Source organism: Panthera leo, chromosome A2 (assembly GCF_018350215.1).
Source record: "Panthera leo isolate Ple1 chromosome A2, P.leo_Ple1_pat1.1, whole genome shotgun sequence".
Taxonomy (NCBI): Eukaryota; Metazoa; Chordata; class Mammalia; order Carnivora; family Felidae; genus Panthera; species Panthera leo.
The window spans coordinates 16,324,306-16,343,118 of NC_056680.1; the positions used below are offsets into that span (position 1 = coordinate 16,324,306).

Below are 18,813 nucleotides of genomic sequence, written 5' to 3' on the forward strand. Positions count from 1 at the left end.
GTCTGGCCTAGGTCTCTGAGGGCCTGGGTCTTCTTGGCCTGGCCTCACCTGTCATCCCCCTCACTGGGTCAGGATGCAGCGACTGCTGAGTGGCCCGTGGGTGCCAGGCAGTGGTGTGAGTGGGCAAGCCCTGGCAGTGACCCCCGACGGAAAGCTGCTGTTCAGTGGTGGCCACTGGGATGGCAGTCTGCGAATGACCTCACTATCCCGGGGCAAGCTGTTGAAGCAACTCAACCGCCACCTTGGTATGGGCAGCCTTGGAGGTGGGGTGGTGCGGGTGGGGGTAGCTGGCCAGGGGGGGTGTGACTACTCTGTTCCATTTGTACCCTCCCCTCCCTATGCAGATGTAGTGACCTGCCTTGCATTGGACACCTGTGGCATCTACCTCATCTCAGGCTCCCGGGACACCACGTGCATGGTGTGGCGGCTCCTGCAGGAGGTATGCTGGGTGGGCAGCCCCGTGGGGCCCCCGTGAGTCCAGACCTGCCCTTCTCTCTGCTACCGTGAGCAAGCCTGGGGCTCCACGACCCTCCAGCTCTCTGGCTTTGGACGAGGCCATCACTTTCCTGAGCCTTAGCCTTCTCACTCAGGGGCCAGGGTAGTGAGATGTCCCCAGTTCTGAGCCAGCCCTGGCTCCCTACAGGGTGGTCTCTCGGTGGGACTGGCATCAAAGCCCGTGCAGGTCCTCTACGGGCATGAGGCTGCAGTGAGCTGTGTGGCCATCAGCACTGAACTCGACATGGCTGTGTCTGGATCTGAGGTGTGTGTGGGCCTGTGCCCAGGGGAGGCCAAGTTTGCTAGGCAATGCCCCTGGAGATTAGAGACCCCTGCCCAGCACCCTAAGCTGCCTTCCTGCAGGATGGAACTGTAATCATCCACACTGTACGCCGTGGCCAATTTGTGGCAGCACTACAGCCCCCAGGGGCCACGTTACCCGGACCTGTGTCCCACCTGGTGCTGGGGTCAGAGGGCCAGATTGTGGTACAGAGCTCGGCGTGGGAACGTGTTGGGGCTCAGGTATGGAAAAGGGGTGCTCAAACAAGAAAGGGGCAGTTGGTGTTCTGTCCTTGCTGACACCTCTTGCTTCTTCCAGGTCACCTACTCCTTGCACCTGTACTCAGTGAATGGGAAGTTGCGGGTTTCGCTGCCCCTGGTAGAGCAGCCCACAGCCCTGGCAGTGACAGAGGACTTTGTTCTGCTGGGCACAGCACAGTGTGCCCTGCACATCCTCCACCTGAACAAGTGAGTGCCACTGTTGATGAGTTCACGGGTCCTCAGGGTGGTAGTCACCGTAAGAAGACACTAAGAGGTGCTATCCCCCAGCCCACCCCCACCCCTCTCTGGTGTGTACCCACAGCCCCTTACCTGTCTGTGGGCACATTCTTCATGGCTGTCTCCTGTCCCACAGTGGGCAGAGAAGGTACCTGGGAGAATGAAGAGACACAAAGCTAACTTGCACTTGAGAGCATATCCCTCCCTCCCTGCAGACTGCTCCCAGCTGCGCCTCCTCTACCCATGAAGGTGCCCATCCGAAGTGTGGCTGTGACCAAGGAGCGCAGCCATGTGCTGGTGGGCCTGGAGGACGGCAAGCTTATCGTGGTGGGCGCGGGGCAGCCCTCTGAGGTGAGGATAAGGGCAGGGCGGGCCTCGATCGGGGCGGGGGGCCGACAGTCCTGGCCCACTTCTCCCCGATCCTACTTCCCCCAGGCGCGCAGCAGCCAGTTCGCGCGGAAGCTGTGGCGGTCCTCCAGGCGCATCTCCCAGGTGTCCTCAGGGGAGACAGAGTACAACCCTGGAGACGCGCGCTGACAGCCGTCACGCAGGCTCCTCCCCCGGCGGGCCCCGCCCTTGGAGGCCCCGCCCAGGAGTCGGCGGGAATCCGGAGGAGGAGGAGACCAAGAGGCCGCGGCCGGGGGTCGGCCCGGCTCCGGGGGTGGGCGGGACCCCACCCCTGCCCAGCTCAGGGATTGGTGGGCGGTTCACTCCAGGAAGTCCCGCCCCTCGCCGGCAGAGGGGCCGTCCGGAGTCTGGCACTGGCCTCAGCGGCAACACAGCACTTTTTTGCACAGTGTGGGGCGGGAGCCTAGGCTCTCCAGCCCCGCGTCCCGGCAGAGCACGGGGACCGGACTGTGGCCTTAATCTCTAAAGGCGGCCCCTCGCTCTCCCGGTCTCGGCAATAAACCTGGCCTGGTTTTGTAGCTGCTTCGCCTCCGAGTATGCATGCGCGCGGCGTCTCCGCCTGCCTAGGCCACCGTCCGGGCCTCGTGTCCCCCTGGCCCGTAAGCCCACCAGGGCGACTCGTTCCCTCCGCGTGGCCTCCGTTTCTCCAGCCGCGCCGTTCCGGCCCCTGTGGGCCTCAGCCACCGTTTCTCCCCTGCGGATGGCTCCCAGCTCTCAGCGCGCTCCCGCAACACCTCCGCACGTGTGCGCGTCCCTGCGCGGGGCGGGGCGGGGCTAAGGACGGCCACGCCCCCGCGCGCCCCCGCGCTCGGGCCTAGGCGGCTCCTCGGCGGGACCGCCCGCCTCGCGCCGGAGCTGGCCTCCCCAGGGTCTCCACGCAGCCGTCCTGGCTAGCCCATGGTAGCCTGGCAGCGCGGAGCTCCGAGCCCCGCCAGCCCGAGTGGATCCCGGGAGCCTCCGAGGGACGGCCGCTCCAGGTCAGGAGAGGGGTGGGGACAGAGCCCCGGTCTCCCTGGACCGGGAGAACCGAGGGCTGCTTTTCTGTTCCCCCACCTCGAGGCCCGTGATCCTGCGGATGTCGCCCGTCGTGCCGGCGTCCGTGTGGGCATGTGCGGGCGTATTTTGTGGTCTGGAGATGCGCGCGCGCGCGCGTGTGTGTGTGTGTGTGTGTGTGGAGGTGGGGATTGGGGAGAAGCAGCTCCAGCCCCGCAGCAGCGCGGGTGGGGGGTGGGGGTCGAGCAGACACGGGCCTAGGGGCCTGGCTGTGGCTAGGCGCTCTAGTCACGGGCCCACCTGCCAACCAGGATCCGGGAAGGGCCCCTTATATGGTAAGCGACCCAGTTGTACAAGCCCCACATGTGGCAAGGGCCACCGCCGTCTCTATCCCAGACCCACTTGCACACTGGGTGGGGAAGTGAGTTTGGAGACAAGGCCGGATGTGGTGGTGGATGTCGGGGAGTTAGAGGGCCTTCCCCCAGGTTTCTTGTCCATGCCTTCCCGGCAACATCCCTCCTCAGCCCAGAGGAGGCTTCTCTTACCCAGACCTTAGGAAGCACGTCCCAGCAGGATCCGCCCCGTGGTCTACATGGGTCCTGGGACTGAGTAGTCCTGGCCTTGAGGTTTCTAGCCTCAAAGGCCTCTCAATTCCCAGATGAGCAAGGACAAGGGGGCCTCTGAGCCCATATACTCTGCCCTTGCTGAACCCACCAAGGAACCTTCCTGTCCAGTTTCTGAGCAGGAAGTGAGGGTTAGATACCGATCCTGGAGAAGTGGGGCCACAGTCGCGCCAGGGAGCCCTGTTTTAGAGACTTAGGGTGTGGGGTTCCCAGGCTCAGGCTGAGAAGTCTGGGGGAGATTCCCACTAAGCAGGCCTCTGGTCTGGCTCTGGCTGAGGTGGGGATGGGAGTCGCTCGTCCTCCAGTGCCATCCCTGGACTCAGACCAGGGGGGTTGCTAAGGTCTTTGAGATAGGGAAGTTTCCAGCCTGCTCTCCTCCATTCTGAGCTGCCGGCTCCTCTAGCTTTGGCCAGTGGGGGCTTAGCTCTGTCAACCCCACCCCCACCTGACACCGGCGGAAACTGGTCCAGGTTGGTGAGTGGGGAAGTGGAGGGGGCGGTGGTAACCAGCCCTGGGGTGAATCAGGATGGAGTGAGCCAAGAGAGGGGGACGGAGTCTACCAGGGGACTCCTGACATCAGGCCTGAGGAATTTCTCCCGTCTCGCTACACATAGCCCCTTTTGGACTCCGAGAAGTGTCCCAGCTCCTTTGCCTGAGTGTTGGAATGACACTCCAACATCTTCTCCAAGAGATGCAGTCCATGGGAGCACTGCTAGCCAGCAGAGCCATGCTTCACAACTCCAGCCACAGGGAGGGTAAGCTCCACGTGGGTAGGTAACTGTCATTCGAAGTTTGGGGGCACTGGGTAGGTGGGTAGGTCACACACAAGTCCAGTTACAAGTTCTGGAGTCCCTGTACCTTGTGCCTTGCCTGCACCGGATTGTGGAAATAACTGGCCTCCAGGCAGAAGTGAGCAGCAGCATTTACTTGACTTCCAGCTCAGCTTTATTTTGTACAAATCTCCAAGGTCTCATGTGCAGAAAAGCCCCCGTCGGGACCACCATGAATCCATTTGCTCTCCCGGACTTGGTGGCAGAGACAGGACACACAGTCTAAAGCCCCAGTAGACAGAGGAAGTAGAACAGGAGCCAGGAAAGGGAGAGACTGGAAGAGATAAAGGAAGTCTTCCCCAAGTAGGCGGTACCTGCCAGTGTGTCAGATGGAGAGGGTACAACCACAAGAGCAGACATCTGGAAACCTGGGAGAAGGGTACACCTGGGAAGGGCTAGGTGTCCAAGAGTGGCGAGCAGAGGGGAGGATGCGAGAGATGGCCAAGCAGCTCCTGATGCCATGCTATGAGTTTTTGACTCTACGTAGTAGGGACTGTTGTTTCAAACCTTTTGGGCAGCAAAGTCTAAGTGAGGCTACCCAGGGATCCTAGCCTTGATTCCTTGCCCTTGATCCTGTTTGTCCTTTCCTCTACAGAGAAGACCTGGAGGGTACAGGGCAGGGACAGGGAAGAGGTATGGGGAGGGGGAGCCCTGGCCCCCAATACCTCCTCCCCATTCCCTCCTGAGCCTCCAGGGGCCTCAGGCAGCATTATCCCTGTCTACTGTGCCCTCCTGGCCACTGTGGTCCTCGGTCTGCTCGCCTACGTGGCCTTCAAGTGGTAAGTAGTCTGGGCACTGCCCTGTGGCACACCCTCCCCAGCTGGACTCCCAGCTAGCTCCCTCTGTCTCAGTGAAGGCTGGAACAGGTTGGCGGGTCCCCCTGCTCCCCACAGCTGGCGCTCCCATAAACAAAGACAGCAGTTGGCCAAAGCTCGGACTGCAGAGCTGGGGACCTTCGATAGGGACCAGAGGCACGGAGACAGCATTGTTTTCCTGGACAATCCTAGCGGTCAGGAGCCCTGCGCCCCCAGTCAGGGTGAGCCCCCTTTCCCAATCTACAGACTTTCACACCTGGCTGTGCCATAGCACCCGGCCCACCTGACCCTGTTGTGCCCCTCACGTCTCCCACCCTAGGGCCACATCCTGAGCTTGGCTGCCGCCTCTACCTTCACCTCCCTCAGCAGCAGCAGGAGGAAGTGGAGCGGCTCCTGGAAGTCTCAGGCGAACCTGACAAGGGCTGGCAGGGTCTGGCGGGCCGCCTGGGCTACCAGACTGATGCTGTGGAGGTCATGGCCCAGGACCAGGTGCCAGCCTACACCCTGCTGAGGGACTGGGCTGTCAAAGAAGGCAGCGGTGCCACTCTCGGGGTGTTAGAGGACGCCCTGGCTGCCATGGGCCGCGAAGATGTGGTCCGGGTTCTGCGCCCCCCAGCTGAGGGCTGCTCTGTGGTGTGAGCGGTGCCGGCACAGCCCGGCCGCTCAGGGAATCTGCTTCGGTGCTTTTCCTTTCTTCGGCTTCCTGGCACTGGTGGCCTCAGCCTGCCTTGCTCTGGGGGAACAGAGAAGATCCGGCCACCACTCAGCTCCCCTTGTCCGGCCTTCCTCCAGGACGGGGACCAGGATGTGGGGGGGTCAGCAGTGAGGGGTGGTCCTGCCCTCCTCCCTGCCCCACCTCCCCTCACTTAGCCTCAACTGGTTTTTCTATTTTTGTATCTCGTATTAAAGGCAACTTTGGACTACCGTGCCGCCTCTGACTCCTTGGGCCTGAGAGACAGTGGGTTGCTAGGAGGCAGAGGCCCAGAAAGAGAAGAGGGTCCGCGGGAGGTGGGAGGAGCACGTGAGGTGGCAGGCAGCGTGCTCCTGTAGAAGATGCGAGCACTCTGGAGACACAGGCTGGAGTTCACATCTGCACCTTGCCACTCGCTGGCTGTGCGTGTCAGGGAGCGATTTTTACCTTTCTGAACTTTAGCTTTCTTAGCTGGAGAACAACACATAGAATGGCACATTTGGTAGTCCCCACCCCCACCCCCCCCCCACCCCCCCACCGCCCCTAGACTCTCAAACTGGCACTGAGGGGCCTGGGGTTTGAGACCATTTTTGTGACTTCTGCTGTGACCGGCATCAAGAGGAGACTGGAGGCAGACTGGCCCTGGGAAGCCAGCTACCGAGGGCCTCAGGTCACTGCTAGTTGAGAAAAAGGAAGAAAGGTCTCCTTGTAAGACCCATGCTCCAGGCTCCGGAGGGCGTTCCAAACATGCTTCCACAGCTGCTTCCGTGATTTCCACACAAGCCAAGGGCAAGCAGGTCATCCCGCCCACCTGAGGGGCAGTTGAGAGCAGGGCAGCTGCAGCCAAACCGCCTGCACCCCATGCATCCCCTCCCACCCTGAAAGGAGGAGTGGGCAGGCTGGTACCGGCCTTTGGAAGGGTTTCCTACGACGGATGGGCCCTGCTCAGGAAGGAGTAGGGGCCACCATCCTGACATCCATGAGGCTCAGGGCACATAGCCAACACAGCCACCCGAATTCAGGAGTCGTGGGATTCCATGGTGGCCTAGGGAGGCCTTGGGGGGATCCTGTCCTCTGGCTGACAGAGGTGACTGGGGCTGGCTGCTTAAAATAAGGAAGGGGAGGTTTATAGCCACCTCCAGCCTAAAACAACCCCTGGGCAATAACCCAGGAGGGAAAGCAGGAAAGGCCCAGCATCTAGTCCGCTAAAGTGAGACCGGTGCACTCGACCTCGCAGCTACTTGGGCAGGGAGTCGCCCACCCTCAGGGCTCTCAAGGATTGGACTGGTGATGAATGTGGAAGCCTGTGCCGAGGGGCACCGGACAGCTTCTGCATTAGCTGGTGCCCCTTCTCACAACCGAGGGGATTGGAGTCTGAAGTGTCAAGAGGTGTGTGGAAGGGGAAAGATTTTGGTAACACTAAATAGGGAGCTAAGATAACAATTCCTCTTCAAAGGTGTCCTGTCTGAAACTCTACAACTCCCTGGTCACCACCCTTTAATGGGAGGCCACCTAAATTTCCTTAGAAAATCTGAAACCTGGAGCCTCGGGTCGAACCATGAATTTGACTTGGTTGCATGCGAGCAGCAGCAGAAGACAGGGCCGCTCCCCTGCACCACGAGCCCACCCAAGAGAGAAACGCTCCCTTTTAATGTGCATGTTAACTGAAACATTCTGAATAACTCTCAAATGTTAAGAGGGTTGAATCAGAGTCCATCCATTCGATGTAATATGTGCTTTAAATAGTTTTGAAGGCTGCAGTAGCATGGGAAAACACTTTGTCTATATTGTTAAATAGTGGGTCTAATGATTAGGACTTTAAATAGGGGTTTTTCTCCTTCATTAACAATGAGGATCTGAGGAACCGAATTTTCCTCATCCAAACAGCACCAACTCCCGTCCTCAGGGTCGTAAGGATCGAATGGGCACGACCTGAGCACAAAAAATGCCCAGCATAACCCGCGTAACCCGCAGCAGGCGAGTGCACACCAATCCACACCGATCCACTTGGCCCAACCGAGACTTAGCAGGCAACAGCCCCTTCCCCAAGGGCGTTGCTGCAGGAAGCAAAAGAGCCCTGGTGAGGAAGAGATGGGACCAGTCTCTTTGTAAAGATAGCCCCAGATGGCCTGAAGCCTTCGGCTCTCCTCACAACGCTGACAACTGGTGCATCAAAGGGTGGCGGGAGGGGGTTTGCCACGGAGCCCTGCATCCTCCAGGAGCTGCCCACTCTCACAACCCGTGCACTGTACCCCGTAGTGTCCAAACCCAGTGTCAGGATGCATGGTGGGGGAGGTCAGGGAACCCAAACATCAAAAGAGCGTCCCGGTGAGCTTGGGGAACTCAAGTTCTGGAGGGAAGAGGGCCAATGCCCCTCCTCAGCCAGGAAGCATAAAGGGGAATTCTCATGCCCTTCTCCAGACTGACTTATTTAAAACTGAAGTAAAGAAGCCCAGAGGCCCACCTCCTTGCTCTGGAATACATGTTAAAGCTGACTCCACCCTGTATACAGGCACAAGATCCCAGGGCCAAAAGTGTCAGTCACAGTGAGACCTGTTGGGGACAAGGCCTGTGATGAACTCCAAGTTCAAGGATTAACTTTGGACTTCACACACCTATGGCAACCGTCGCTCCTTTCTCCAGTGACACCACCATATAGAAACATGCTTGACTAGCTTTTAGGGAACACACGTGCCAAGTTCTTTAATTGATTTTATTTTTTACATAAAAAGTTCAGTAAAAATTGGATAAAGTAAAGTGATTTTAAGCAGTAAATCAATCTTATCAACATAGCACAAGGCTGGCCGAAACCACAAGGCAGCCTGCTTTGGAATATTTACATGATAACAAATTAAACCTTGCAGGAGAACTTAAACTGTCCTTACAAAGTCTTCCTGTGATCTAGCACGTAGAGGCTAAAAGCAAAACGAAAAACGAACAAAACCAGGAAAAAACAAATTATTTTCAATATATTCACATATACATTAAAATATAATACAGATCGTCAGGGTGAGGGGTCGTGGGTGGGGACGCGCATGGGTCTGTGCGCTGACAGCACCGCCAAGGAGGAGACCCAGGTTTGGGAGTGGGGCTAGGCCTGGCCAGGATCTTAGCGGGGTCCTTCCCTAAGCCCTTGCCTCTGATGGGCCTCCAGCCACACCCCAACGGCTAGTGACCAGGGATCACTTGTTGTAGATGGAGCTCGTTTTCCTAGTTTTCAGTTGAAAACCTGCGGGTCTGAATTCCCCAGGGCGACACGTTACCAGTAGCATAGCCCTGACAGAGGGGTGGGGCGGCGGGCCCGCAGGATTTCTCCGAGTCTGTCCTACCTGCTCGCCTGTCCTCCCACCCTGGCCCCACCAGTCACTCTAATTCAGTGTCCTCTTTGGGTTTGTAAACAGCCCCAAACTTCTGCATGTACTTCTTAATATACTCCTTGGTTTTGTGTTTCACATTCTCATTGCACTCCAGGTCCTCAGGGTTCTTACAGTACTTCAGCTCCTTATTCATAACGCCGTGAGTCAGCTGTCCAGGACACAGGAAGAGAGACCACAGTGGAAATGATTTTAGCGGGGGAGGACCAGCCTGGTGCCTCAGGGCCCTTCTCACCAAGACTGAGGTTGAATCAAGAGACAGGCTGGGGCAGGCTGGTGCTGGGGTCAGCAGAAAGGGGAAGCTTAGCTCTGTAAGTCTGTTAGAAAACACCAACCCTATCCTCAAGTAGGGTGCCCTCTCTTCCCAGACCTTCCCTCTCTCTTCCTGGGTCCCCAGCCCAGGCTTCTGGCAAAGAAAACCCACTTTCTGTGGTGAAAGGTACACGGTTTTCCCAGAACACTGCCAGACCACAAGCAGAGGGGAGAGGGGATACCTTGCGAGCTAGGTGTTTGAAGTCTTCAGTTGTGGTGATTCTTCCCACTTTGCAGTCAGGTTTCCGGTAAGGGTTCAGGCACTGGACGATGAACTGGGACATCTGCAGGCAGGAGAAAATGCACACACTGCTCAAAAGTCCAGAGAGGGCAAGGGCCTGTGCTGGGGAAATAATCAGACAGCCAATCCTTCCCTTCTCACCACTCAGGCTGGCTGGTTTAGACAGAAGGATGCTACTCTGCCGGGGAGGGGCGGGGGGAGGTGGCAAAAGAGAAGATGACCCTAGGTTGGGCCCGGGAAGGAAAGTGCTTCCTGGGGTAGAGGGAGCAAGCCTGACTTTGAGCAGGAGGGGGAGAGCCAGGGTGGGACTCCTCTGCTGCATCTCATGGTAGCCCCAGGTTTCAGCTAATAAATCTCAGGTGCCTGGCACAGATAGAGTGGAACTGAGTTCTCTGAGCCCTGGAGGCATAGCAGAGAGGGTGTGCAAGTGCTACCAGCAGGAGGCTCAGCAACCCCAGAAACACAGGCATTTTGTTATAGAAGGTCACTTAGATTCTGTGTGAACTTCTTTTAATTTTTTTTTTTTTTTTAACTAGGCTCCACACCCAATGTGGGGCTTGAACTCAGGACCCTGAGATTAAGGGTCACAAGCTCTGAGTCAGTCAGGCGCCCCAGCGTCACACTTCATCTGATTCCTACAACACAACGTGAAGCACATGGAAGTGCGTGTGGTGTGACAGCTGCTGGGAGAGGACCCAGGGTAGGACCCTCTTCAACACACAACTCCAGTGTCCTCCCGAGCTGTAGCGTCTGTCCTACCCAGTGGCTCTCAAAAGAGACCCTGGCACAGGACCTCCGAAAGTATCTGTGGTGCTAAGATCCCAGGGTACAGAGGAAGCAAAGAGGCCAATGACAGCCATTTGGTCAGGAGGCACCCTAGACAGGGTCTACCCATCCCTGAAACTCAGGGAAGCTTCAGATGATCAAACAATAAGGCTATATCACGAGGCAGGCACCAAACAAAGCTGCTGGTAGGCTGGGCCAAAACAGCAATAATTTCACTCAGGGACAGCGAGAAACTAAGTTTTATCCCTGGAAAGGGCTTTTATTCAACGTTTTTCTATGGCATTCTGGCCTCCATACTCTCTCGCTTCAATCCACTTCCCCAAGTATAGCCAGGGAATTCCTTCTTCCCAGCTTCAAGTCGGCAGTGGGGCCCTGTGACTCCCAGACACACAGACCCTGTATGAAGAAGCACGAGACTGTTCAGTCTCATCTTCCAACACCCCTCACATACCCTGTGCAAAACCCCCAGACTACTTACAATCCCTTGGGAGGGACGAGGGTTTCTTTTACTCCTGTACATTCTACAGCCTGAAGTTCTATCCCTCCTGATCCACCCGGTCCATTCCTACCTGCTACACAAGAGCCCTTCGTGACACCCTGAACAGTGACCTCTAGCCCTGTGCTGGCACACTCCTCACACAGCCGCCATTACTTATTTACAGGTCTGTTTCCTCCAACAGTCAGTGAATCAAAACTGGAGTTTAGAACCTAGATGCCCGAGGCAGACCAGGCTCGTGTGCTGACAGCGGGAAACACACACTTCCAGTCGCATGAAGAGGAGCTGCTTTCTCCCAATCCTGTGAGGATAAGGCAGCCACCAAATGAGAAGTCGTAGAAACAGGACTGGACTTTGAGCCAGAGGGCCTGAATTCAGGTTTTCTGTCTAGAACTTGCCTTGTCTGAACCTTAAGAGGTCCACCACCTGCGTAAGAAGAATGACAATTCCTGTCTTGCCTACCTCAAGAGCTGTTACAGGGATGAAATGACAATGGATATGAAAGTGCTTAATACCTACCTGTAAAGGACCATTCCAATGTGCCCTCGTCACGTGACAACTATACAGTCACAGAAGCAAGGGAATGCCCAAAGGCATTAGGACAAGAAAGGAAAGGGCTTAAGCTTAGGCCTACAGAGCTTAGTGCCCACACCCACTAAACCTTACCTCTTTTCTGAATACTTCTTTGCTTTTCTTAGCCAGCTCACTGGAGGTGTCTGCTTCTGCTGTCTTAGGCTTTTTTGAGGTCTAGAAATGCAAAAGAAAACACAACAGTGGTGGCATGAGACGTCATGTCAGTGATGCCCTGCTGTTCCAGAGCCCTCCTTTCTTTCCCCAGCTGGGACACCTGACCCCATTCAGGAGCCTAAGTGGGCATGGCTTGGAGTCAGCTCGGCTGCTGTCACCCCAGTCTCACCTGGCATCTGGCTCTGGTCTCCTTCCTGTAAACCAAGTTCTTTGCCCAAAGTCAAAGTTACATCCTTGATGTAGCTATACATTTCCAGTTGTTTCAGAGTCCCCTTCCCTGCGGAGGAATGTGCTGTGTGACAACGGACCACTCGGGTCCCTGTTCTGCGCTTCAGTACCCACACTGTCAAGTGAGGCTGGGACTCGGTGAGCCCCACCTCTCCTGGCTCTGACATTCTGTGATTCCAGGACAAAAGAAAATGCTCTGAAGACCTTTCACCACACAACTGGAAGGTCAGACCACATCACTGCCCTCATCCAGGCCTTTCCACTCTCCGTGGATACTCGTCACCTCTCCTCCAAAGGCAGAACCAGCCAGACTGCAGGAAAACAGTCTCAGCATGCAGGGGAGGCTCCCTGGAGGTTGGGATCTCCAGCTCGGGAATGGAAAGCCTAAAGACATATCGTAGTACTGGGGGGGGAGGAGACCAGGGTCATCCAAGTCAGTGAACAGATGAGAGGATGCTAAGACACAGAAGATACTCCATCCGAAGCTGGTAAGATGACGACAAACCTAAAAATACTCCCTCTTCCAGCTGTGCTGGAGTCAAGGCTGCCAAGTTCCCCCTAACTGGGCACCGCCAGGAGGTAAGGGGCCAGCAGCTATGGCATTTGGAGCACCTGCCATGCAAGGCCACCTCCCCATACCTTTGCCCACCACCAAGCATCAAGCCCCTCGCTATTAAATGTGCTTTTCCACGGAAAAGATCTAGGAGCATTCCCCTGTGAAAGATTTCAGATGGACATAGCAGCCACAGTTGCTATGACGGGTACTTCATGTTTTTGCCAGCTGCTTAGAGCAGAGAATTTTTCTACTCCCAAACCATCCCCCAGTTTGGATTCCTCCGTTTCCATAAACAGTATGAAGGCGCTGGTGATGAAGGAGCTGTTCAGCTCACTTTGCTCTGGACCGGCTCCAGAGAAAGGTGAAACTCCCTTGGCTTTGGGCTGCTACAAATCTGCCTTCTCTGATTTGTTATAAAAGCTTTACATATTTTCCATTTTTCCACTTTCTGAGGCTGTGGGAGCAGGAGGGAGAAGGCAGGGCAGAAAGAATATTACAGATTCAACCTGTTTTCAGGAAACAAGACCAAACAGCACACTGTAACTCTATTTTCAAATGTTTTGCTTTGGGATTTTGTGGTTATTTTTTCCAGTAGTAAGGACTGTGGCTGTGCTTCACAATAAGACCTCAGGTAGCAAGGGATCAAGAATTGCCTGACTGCGCCAAGGAAACTTCCAACACACCCTCAGCTGTTCTCTTGTAGCTCTCGGAAATGAGTAGCAATACCAACGGCTACAGAGAGCCCCTGGAGATGACAACCATCTCAAGGCTCCTGATCCTAGAGAAGAGGCCAGGCTCTCAGTGAGGGTACTGTGCAAACAGAAATGTTCTGCTTTCCTCTGAATGCGGTATGTGTTCAAAAGCTAAATAAATCTAGCATATATTTAACAGCTTTCTAATTGAATCTCTGACTTGGTGAGGTTGGTAGGGCTTTAAAAACACAGTTACAGAGCACAGTCCACTGAGCTCTGTCTAGGAGATTTCGTGGTCCTTTTGAGTGCTGAGCAACTGGGACTGAGAAAGGGAATTTTCAAATGAAGGGTACCTAACTTTACATCACAGAAATCATACACCAAAATGAAGTACTCTAGGGAGTACTGAAATTCATGTATGCCTCTTGGTCTGTGGTCTGCAAATGGCATGTGAAATGATTTCAGAAACTGGTTAATGCTTACTTCAGCCCAATGCCAAGCAATACCTGGAGCCAGAGTCAGAGCCAAGGACAGCACCTGATGGACACTGACATGAAAAACCTCCTTTACTCCAGAAAAGTCCCATTTAAAATATTAGCATCTCTACAATACATAAACTTTTAAAACAAGTGTTAGTAACCTTCTCAAATGCCTACTGCCAAATAAAAATCCTTTAGCACCAGAAAAGACCATTAGCTTGTACCAACGGTCCCAAACATATAACAAGCTATCTCATGGGGTACAGAACATCTACCTAATGCAAGTGGTCTTGCTGAGATCCCAGGAACCCATCAGAGAGGGGAAGGCACTCTGATGGGTGCAAAAGCAATGTTTTCCCAGGGCCTCAGCAATAATCAGCTTTTTCCATCTGCTGCCTCATACGGGGCATCAGCCAATGGAGAACTGTGGTGGGAATCTACGTGAACAGTGGCCAGATGAGAACACACAATGAGATGCAGGCAGAGGGCTCGGTAGACAGCCAGAGCTTCCTGCCTTGAGCAGCTCACCCTGCTGTTGGTCTTCATCTGGGGCATGTCCGGATTCCAGGGAATCTGGTTGGAATATGATCAGACATGAATATGACAAGGAAGGCCCAAGTACCTTCACATTACCTAAGGTGAGGCTTCAAGTCCTTTTGGCTTAGAAGGGAATGACTTCAAGTTTTTTGGATGGCTCTGATAATCACATACTGGCTGTGTAACACGACAAATGCAAACTCCAATCTTTATTATACTGACAGAGATGACCATGTCACAAAGCCCACATGCCTTGGAACTTAGGAGTGTGGGGCTGGCTGAAATGAGTCCTGCCAGAGAGAGAGCAGGATATACCCACTTAATGCTTCTCTCTTCCTGAATTTAATTTAAATACTACCCCTTGGAACATGAAATGTAAGACATTATTCAAGAAGGAACTTTATCTTTCAGGGCAGCATGAATCCAGAAGAAGTTGAGCTTATCAGAAACACTGCACATGATTCAACCAAAATCCTGCAGTGTGTGACCCTGTATATGTCAACTGAAAATAATAAAAGCTCAGTATATTCTGTTTTGGAGCTGCCACCACCTTTGGTAGCAAAAAGAGCAAAATTATTTATTTCAATGTTTGGCTCTAGATAAGGCGCTACACTTCATTCTGTCAAGAAAAAAAAAAAAGGTACTCGTTAGGGAAGGGAGGATTGGACAGGAACAAAAAGATCTTTAAGGCAGTTTCTAGAAACAGTGTTTCAAAAGTCTGACTAGATTACACATAGGCTGCATCTATTTCCCTCAGAAAAGTGGAACTGAAAAAGCTGGAACGAAGGTCCTAAAGACATCTCTGCGAACCAGAAGGCCCCCTACTCTTTCCATCTGGCCCTGAGTGCAGCGCAGCCCTGGCGGCTTCTCTCTGGTCCCCCAGCTAGCAACCAGGCTGTACTTATTGGGCAACTTAACTATCTGCTCTGCAGAGATCTGGGCTCTGGTTTCTGACAGTCCTCTCTCAAATGTGATTTCTCTCTATTGCTAGGAAGTGATTTCATGTGGCATCCTTTTGCAAACTGCCCCAAAGCCAAAGATAGGACCATCAACTGAGGAAAGACTCATGGCCCCTGATCCCATCCTCTTCCAATTCCATCAATCCAACAAACACTCTACAGCCACTCTTTTAACGTAACATAGTTGCACTCAGGACATCTACTACACTGTGTCTGAGTGTTAATTAAAAGCCAGAAGCCGGTAGTAAAAACTGCTATCTCTCAGTCATGCAAGCAGTCAGCAATGATTCATGTCTCAGGCCTCAAAGGGAAAGCTGGACTTCACACTCACCAAATGAGGGATGATGGAAGAGAGCACAAGATGACCAAGAGGAAGGAACAACACTGGAGGAAAACAGAGAAGGAGGGCTCTCACAGATGCTTACTCTCAGCATCAAAAGCTTTCAAAACCACCCATCCAGCACTACATAGCACTCTTCAAATAATTCTCTGCCCATTACACACCTCCCCCGTGTAGATATCATAAGGTTTCAAAAAAACACTAATTTACTGATGTCTCAAACCTAGATACAACTGCCTACCGGCCACCATTCCTACCCTGAATCTTGTAAGGAGCTCGAATCCACAATGAACTTATTTCCAAACCTCTTCCTGATCTTTCCTTCATCTCCTAGACTGAATTAATGGGATCTCATGCCACCAAGCAGTAAATGAAGATGGTGGGCCATCCTTGCCTCTTCCATACCCACTTGTTTGCAAAGCCTTGACCACAATGCCTCTCAAATGTCTTTGCATGAATCCCCAACATCTCCACTCTTAGTCCCTCACTTTGCCTAAACTATTCTAATACTCTCCAATCTGATCTCCCTGCTACCAATCTCAACTTTTCAAATGAGCCTGTTTCGCTCAAGGGAAACATGAGACTATCTGATTCCCCTGCTTTAAAAGCATTCACTGGCTCCCAAGTACCTATCATACTTATAATAATCACATCAGTAGCACACAAAGATCTTAAGAGAACTTAAATAGGACTTTTCCATATTTTTTTGTCTTGCTCACTACCCCATATGCACCAAACTCACCATACCCAAATATATTGTTCCCTATATATATGGTCTTGTCCTCACCTTATGTGTTTGCAAAAACTGCTTTCTCTACCTAGAATGCTCCATCCTGCCCACACTGGCTATAAGGTAAAGTCATGTTTTGTGACATTTCACCGATGCATCTTCTCAAACCATTAATCACTGTGCTCCCATAGCATTTTGTACATACTTTTTATTTTTTATTGTTTTATTTTAAGCAGGCTCCATGCCCAACATGGGGACAGAACTCACGACCCTGAGACCAAGAGTCGCATGTTCTACTGACTGAGCCAGCCAGGCGCTCCTGTACATACTTCTAATATAGCAATTATCCCACTGTGTTCTTGGTTTATATATGTGGCTATTTCTTTAGAATGAACTTCCTGAAGACTAGTATTCAGTTTTATTTCTTTTTCTATCCCTAATACCTCACACAAAACATGTAAATTAATGAAAATTCACAATAGTACAATCTGTACCTCCAAGGGAATTAAAATCTATACAAAAGCCCTAAAGATGAAAAAAAAAAAAAAAAAAAAAAAAAAAGTTGGCCAGAGAAATAAAAACACTCTAAAGGCTTCCTTCTCCTGTCTTTTGAGATACTAGCCAGGTGAATGCAGTTGTAAACTGGTTAGGAAGGTTGGATCCAAGTAAGTCCCTAGCTATCCAAGTCAGAGTACATCTTAAGGTCAGAAACTATGGTCTGGAAAGGGGTACAAAGACTGACACCTCAAGCCTTTGGTCTTTCAGGACAAGTTTGGGTGGAAGATCAAAACTCATTTGTTCTGTCATCTGTTATATCCAGATCAAAGGGTTAATAACAGAATAGATGACTTTTGTTTACATTTTCTCATAGAAATACTAGAAAAGGAAAAGCTGACAAATCAGAGATAAAAGGCTAAGAAGCTAAGATACAGGGTGAATATCCAACGAGATTTTGCTGGAAGCACATAACAGTTATGGGGTTTTTCTCTGGGTACTTGTTTCTATAAAAACTCTCCTACTGAACCTTCACATACTGCTGGGGTGGAAATGTACAATGATATAGCTACTTTAGAAAACAATTTGACAATTTCTTAAAAGTTCAACATAAATCAGACATATGACCCAGCAATTCCACTGTTAAGTGCCTACCCAAGAGAGCCGAAAATGCACATGCAATGAGATACACAGATATCCACACAGCATTGTTCCTAACGGGCAAAGATCAGGAACAACCCAAACATCCATCAAGTGGTGAGTGGCTAAACAAAATGTGGTCCATCTATACAAGGGAATAGTGTTCAGCCATAAAAATGAAATTCTGATATATGCTATAACAAGGATGAACTTTGAAAACCTTCCACTATGTAAGAAGCCAGTCACAAAGACCATGCATTATATAATTCCACTTATATGAAATGTCCAGAAAAGGCAAATCTATCAAGAAAGAAACAGATACAGGGCACCTGGGTGGCTCAGTCAGTTGAGCGTCTGACTTCGGCTCAGGTCATGATCCCATGGTTTGTGAGTTCGAGCCCCACATCAGCCTTGCTGCTGTCAGCCTGTCAGTGCAGACCCTACTTTGGATCCTCTGTCCCCCTCTCTCTGCCCCTCTCCTGCTTACACTCTCCCCCCAAAATAAAATAAATATAAAAAAAAGAAAGAAAGAAAGAAAGAAAGAAAGAAACAAACAAACAAACAAACAAACAAACCAGATCTGTTGTTGAGCTGGGGGTAGGTATGGGGATTAACTGTAAAGGGATAGAAAAAAATCTTATGGGGGGGGGGGATAAAAAGCGTTCTAAAAGCGTATTATAGTAATGGCTGCGTAACTGGTAAATTGATTAATTTTTGACATCTATTTATTCTTGAGAGAAAGACTGAGTGTGAGCAGGGGAGGGGCAGAGAGAGACAGAGACACAGAATCTGAACCAGGCTCCAGGCTCTGAGCCAAAGTCGGATGCTTAGAGCCACCCAGGCACCCCACAATTTGGTGAATTTACTAAAAGTCACTGAATTGTAAATGTAAAACAACTAAATTTTATGGTAGGTATGTTTTACCTCAATAAAGTTGTTTGTTTAAGCCCTTCCACAGTCTTGTGCTTCTTGGCCATGACAAGTTAACTGTTAATGAACTATCCCTCTTACTGTAAACAACCAAAACACTAGGCAAAATACATGAAAAAAACAGTTGCCATGCATTGGACATTAGGCAGCACTGGATTACCATACCAGAAACAAGGGACAAAAGAAGGTATGCCCTGAGTATCCTGGCTTTCCTTGTGTACCAGACCCCAGAGCAGGGAGGAAAACCTAAGCATAGCATAGCATGCTGGTCTCATGAGCTGAGGAGATAAGACTGCAGCTCGAAGTGTCTGAGATGAGCTATAAACTAACAACTGCCAGAGCTCACAGAAGACTGGAAAACATCTGAGCTTCTACCAGTCGGAGTGAAGAGACCTTGGTGTGAACCTAAGGCATTCAGTGAAGATCCAAGAAAGACCACCTCTTGGATAGTGGCAGTCATCCCAAGAGAAAAGACTACTCTGGACCCAACCTACCAAAAATTAACAACAAACTTCTGAAGAATCAAACTGATCTTTAACTGCCTGCCAAGAACAAAGCCCATCAGTCTTTCATAGACAATAAAACTCTGAAACTCAATGATGTAACAAGCACAATGTCCAGTGCTCAAACGAAAATTACT

General features: G+C 51.9%; 3 protein-coding genes across 10 annotated transcripts in view; 2 read left to right on the forward strand and 1 right to left on the reverse strand.

Annotated features, from left to right (window-relative positions):
* NBEAL2 (neurobeachin like 2) overlaps positions 1 to 2,198 on the forward strand; it is a 29,697-nt gene extending 27,499 nt beyond the window's left edge. For 5 of the 6 annotated variants that reach the window (XM_042929129.1, XM_042929132.1, XM_042929133.1 and 2 more), the window contains 7 exons: positions 73 to 245; positions 345 to 439; positions 644 to 760; positions 859 to 1,017; positions 1,094 to 1,242; positions 1,488 to 1,623; positions 1,708 to 2,198. In XM_042929129.1, the coding sequence (XP_042785063.1) occupies positions 73 to 245; positions 345 to 439; positions 644 to 760; positions 859 to 1,017; positions 1,094 to 1,242; positions 1,488 to 1,623; positions 1,708 to 1,809 (931 nt within the window). In that variant the 3' untranslated portion in view covers positions 1,810 to 2,198. Of the gene's footprint in view, positions 1 to 72; positions 246 to 344; positions 440 to 643; positions 761 to 858; positions 1,018 to 1,093; positions 1,243 to 1,408; positions 1,624 to 1,707 lie in introns of those variants that run through there. The other variant, XM_042929135.1, reaches the window with a different exon arrangement.
* Positions 2,199 to 2,288: 90 nt separating this feature from the next.
* Positions 2,289 to 5,866, forward strand: LOC122214274 (death domain-containing membrane protein NRADD-like). Of its 2 annotated transcripts, none has more exons than XM_042929136.1 (5): positions 2,289 to 2,657; positions 3,911 to 4,066; positions 4,722 to 4,905; positions 5,020 to 5,162; positions 5,261 to 5,866. In XM_042929136.1, the coding sequence occupies exons 2-5, from the start codon at positions 3,961 to 3,963 to the stop codon at positions 5,578 to 5,580; spliced, it is 753 nt and encodes a 250-aa protein (XP_042785070.1). In that variant the 5' UTR covers positions 2,289 to 2,657; positions 3,911 to 3,960; the 3' UTR covers positions 5,581 to 5,866. The 2 variants fall into 2 exon arrangements, with proteins under 2 accessions (XP_042785070.1, XP_042785071.1); XM_042929137.1 differs by having other exon boundaries at positions 3,911 to 4,051.
* A 2,464-nt stretch (positions 5,867 to 8,330) lies between these two features.
* Positions 8,331 to 18,813, reverse strand: part of SETD2 (SET domain containing 2, histone lysine methyltransferase) — a 123,021-nt gene continuing 112,538 nt past the window's right edge. For both annotated transcript variants that reach the window (XM_042929138.1, XM_042929139.1), the window contains exons 19-21: positions 11,508 to 11,588; positions 9,501 to 9,602; positions 8,331 to 9,157 (exon numbers count right to left, since the gene is read on the reverse strand). In XM_042929138.1, the coding sequence (XP_042785072.1) occupies positions 8,996 to 9,157; positions 9,501 to 9,602; positions 11,508 to 11,588 (345 nt within the window). In that variant the 3' untranslated portion in view covers positions 8,331 to 8,995. The remainder of the gene's footprint in view (positions 9,158 to 9,500; positions 9,603 to 11,507; positions 11,589 to 18,813) is intronic.

What these genes read in the sequence shown, in the direction of transcription:
- LOC122214274 (XM_042929136.1), top strand. Translation starts at nt 3,961, where the DNA reads ATGACACTCCAACATCTTCTCCAAGAGATGCAGTCCATGGGAGCACTG. An exon ending in GCCTACGTGGCCTTCAAGTG is followed by an intron (nt 4,906 to 5,019) that starts GTAAGTAGTCTG and finishes TGCTCCCCACAG; the next exon opens with CTGGCGCTCCCATAAACAAA. An exon ending in GCCCTGCGCCCCCAGTCAGG is followed by an intron (nt 5,163 to 5,260) that starts GTGAGCCCCCTT and finishes CTCCCACCCTAG; the next exon opens with GGCCACATCCTGAGCTTGGC.